This window comes from Diadema antillarum, unplaced genomic scaffold, assembly GCF_040938485.1.
Source record: "Diadema antillarum isolate AM-2024a unplaced genomic scaffold, OU_Dant_1.0 scf00000056, whole genome shotgun sequence".
Taxonomy (NCBI): domain Eukaryota; kingdom Metazoa; phylum Echinodermata; class Echinoidea; order Diadematoida; family Diadematidae; genus Diadema; species Diadema antillarum.
The window spans coordinates 490,716-493,027 of NW_027270945.1; the positions used below are offsets into that span (position 1 = coordinate 490,716).

At 43.5% G+C, this 2,312-nt stretch overlaps 1 protein-coding gene across 1 annotated transcript; it reads left to right on the plus strand.

Annotated features, from left to right (window-relative positions):
* The first annotated feature begins 961 nt into the window (after positions 1-961).
* Positions 962-1,571, plus strand: LOC139715838 (uncharacterized). Its single transcript, XM_071627374.1, has one exon. The coding sequence runs from the start codon at positions 962-964 to the stop codon at positions 1,550-1,552; it is 591 nt and encodes a 196-aa protein (XP_071483475.1). The 3' UTR covers positions 1,553-1,571.
* The last annotated feature ends 741 nt before the right edge of the window (positions 1,572-2,312 follow it).

Consider the following 2,312-nt stretch of genomic DNA (forward strand, 5'->3'; position numbering starts at 1 on the left):
GGAAATGTATGGCATATTCATGTATACCGTGACATCTTTGACCTTGACCTTCGACCCAGTGACCCCAAATCTATTCAGACCACTGTTCCTCGAGATATGCATACATGAGTTGAGTTTGAAGCTGAATCTTCAGAGTTCTTAAGTTATCACCAGACAAACTATTTCTATACATGTACATTATGACCTCTCTGACCTTTGAACTTTGACCATGAGACCCAAAATCCGATCAGAGAATTGTCTCTCCCATATGCATACATGAGCCAAGTTTGAGGTTGATCCATCACATGGTGCTTAAAAGTTATAGCGAGAACTTTTCACGTATTGGCAGGATATTGCACAACAAAACTGTGGAAGGTGAAAGAATTCCTCCGTAGAAGAAATCTGAAGGTTTCTGGTCGAAAATATGAGTTAGTTGCACTTATGTGTGCATGCACTTATCCGTGCACCTAAGATTATGCCAGCTATCACACTACCGGCGACCAGCTCAGCCTAAACAGCAGCATAAAAGAAACAGGAGTATGAGGATCACCTGAAATCCCCACATGGATCTCTACTGGACCCCAGAAGCCTGATAAGCAGCATTTACAAGATTGACTGAGTGACTGATGGCTGACTCTGAGGACCAGATTGCAGGGTAGAAAGCCTACTCCCACTATGCTTCTGGTTGGATGAGGGCGGTGGAATAAGCGAGTTCGGAGTTGCACGAAGGGCTTTTATGACGTCACGGGTCATGAGGTCAATCGGGCCCGTTCTGGATTTTTTTTCGGTCGCGAGCAAGCTGTGCAAAAACGCTGTGCGTGCATACAATGCAATGCACATTCCCACCTATACCGATTACTGTACTGTTGTGTGTCGCGTTTGCTCACTGTCGGCTTTTCGTAGTGCTTCAAGCTTCATTTGCTCGTATCTTTCTCCAGTTTGTGATTTAATTTAGCAGTTTTTCCGTGTGAAATTTGTGACGATGGATGAGGAGGAGGGAGTTTCGATTGACGAGATTCGTTTGTGGACAGTACCACAGTTGAAAGCTTTCTTGAAGAAGAGGAAACTCAAAGTGTCTGGGAGGAAAGATGAGTTAGTTGCGCTCGTATTCGCAGCCAAGCAGGTGCCGTCTCTCGCCCCAGAACCGACCTCCGATCCATCAGAAGAGAGAGCTAGCAAACTCGAGGACCTTCTTATGGTAAGGAACACTAATTTGAGGCTCCCCAATCCAGACTCTCTTCAAGACTGGGAAGGTGAGCAGAAAGCCATCACTAAATGGCCCCCAACCATGGTCCTAGAAATAGGGCAATACTTAGAAAACATTGACAATGTCCCACTTAAGAGACGGCTCTTATCGGACTATAAAGATGGCAAAGGATACAGCTATTCTGCTTCTGGATGGGTCAAGGAGATCCAGTACAATGGAATTGCTAGTGACAGCGACTACTGCTTCCTGAGAACAGAGTGCTGGCCCTCCCAGAATATAAACAACGTGCCATGGAAGGTATGGGTGAGCCTCCACAAGAAGTCCGGATCTATCAACTCGACATATTGTACATGTTTTGCAGGGTAAGCTTAAGAAGAGGCTATACAGGTTACTGTAAGTGGAGTCAACTCTGCCTAATTTAAGCTACCATGACATGCATACAAGAATGAGTTTCTGAAATGAACCAAGAGAGAGAGAGAACTCCAAGATAACATTATGGCAGAACAAGTGCATGAATATTGTGTCAGCTGTGTCGACAACCTCTGCCTACGTTGTGTGCCATTTCAGAACCCATTTTCTCAAACTACAAATGGCGTCATCCCCTTTGAGAAAAGCATCACCATTTTGTCTGCCTGCAACTGCATTTATAGAAAAAAAAAACAACATTTGATCGAAGTATTCAAGGAAAAAGCTGATGGAGCAAAGATGTATGTAGCAGATGATTACAGCAAGAGAGTTCAGGAGATGAGGAGGAAGAATCTGCCAAAGCTTAAAGAACTGAGGGGGAGGGGCATCAAAGCATTTTTCGTCTATCCGTCTATCGCGTCATCCCCTTTGAGAAAAGCATCGCCATTTTGTCTGCCTACAACTGCATTTACAAAAAAAAACAAAAACATTAATATGAAAAAACAAATTATCTTTCTAAGAACACCATTGTTACTTTTCCACTAAAAGTGTAATCTCTGTTACTTGCCCTCTAAAACTTCAAACAAATAGTAAAAGAATTTGACTGAGAAAGAGAATGTTTATCGGTACATGTGCCATGCTAGGAATGAAGGAGAGCTAATGGCGAGTGCTGTCTTCGCACCATCCTCAACATTCACTGGAGGAATTGATCACCAACATT

Coding starts and splice junctions, on each gene's coding strand:
- LOC139715838 (XM_071627374.1), top strand. CDS start 962: ATGGATGAGGAGGAGGGAGTTTCGATTGACGAGATTCGTTTGTGGACA.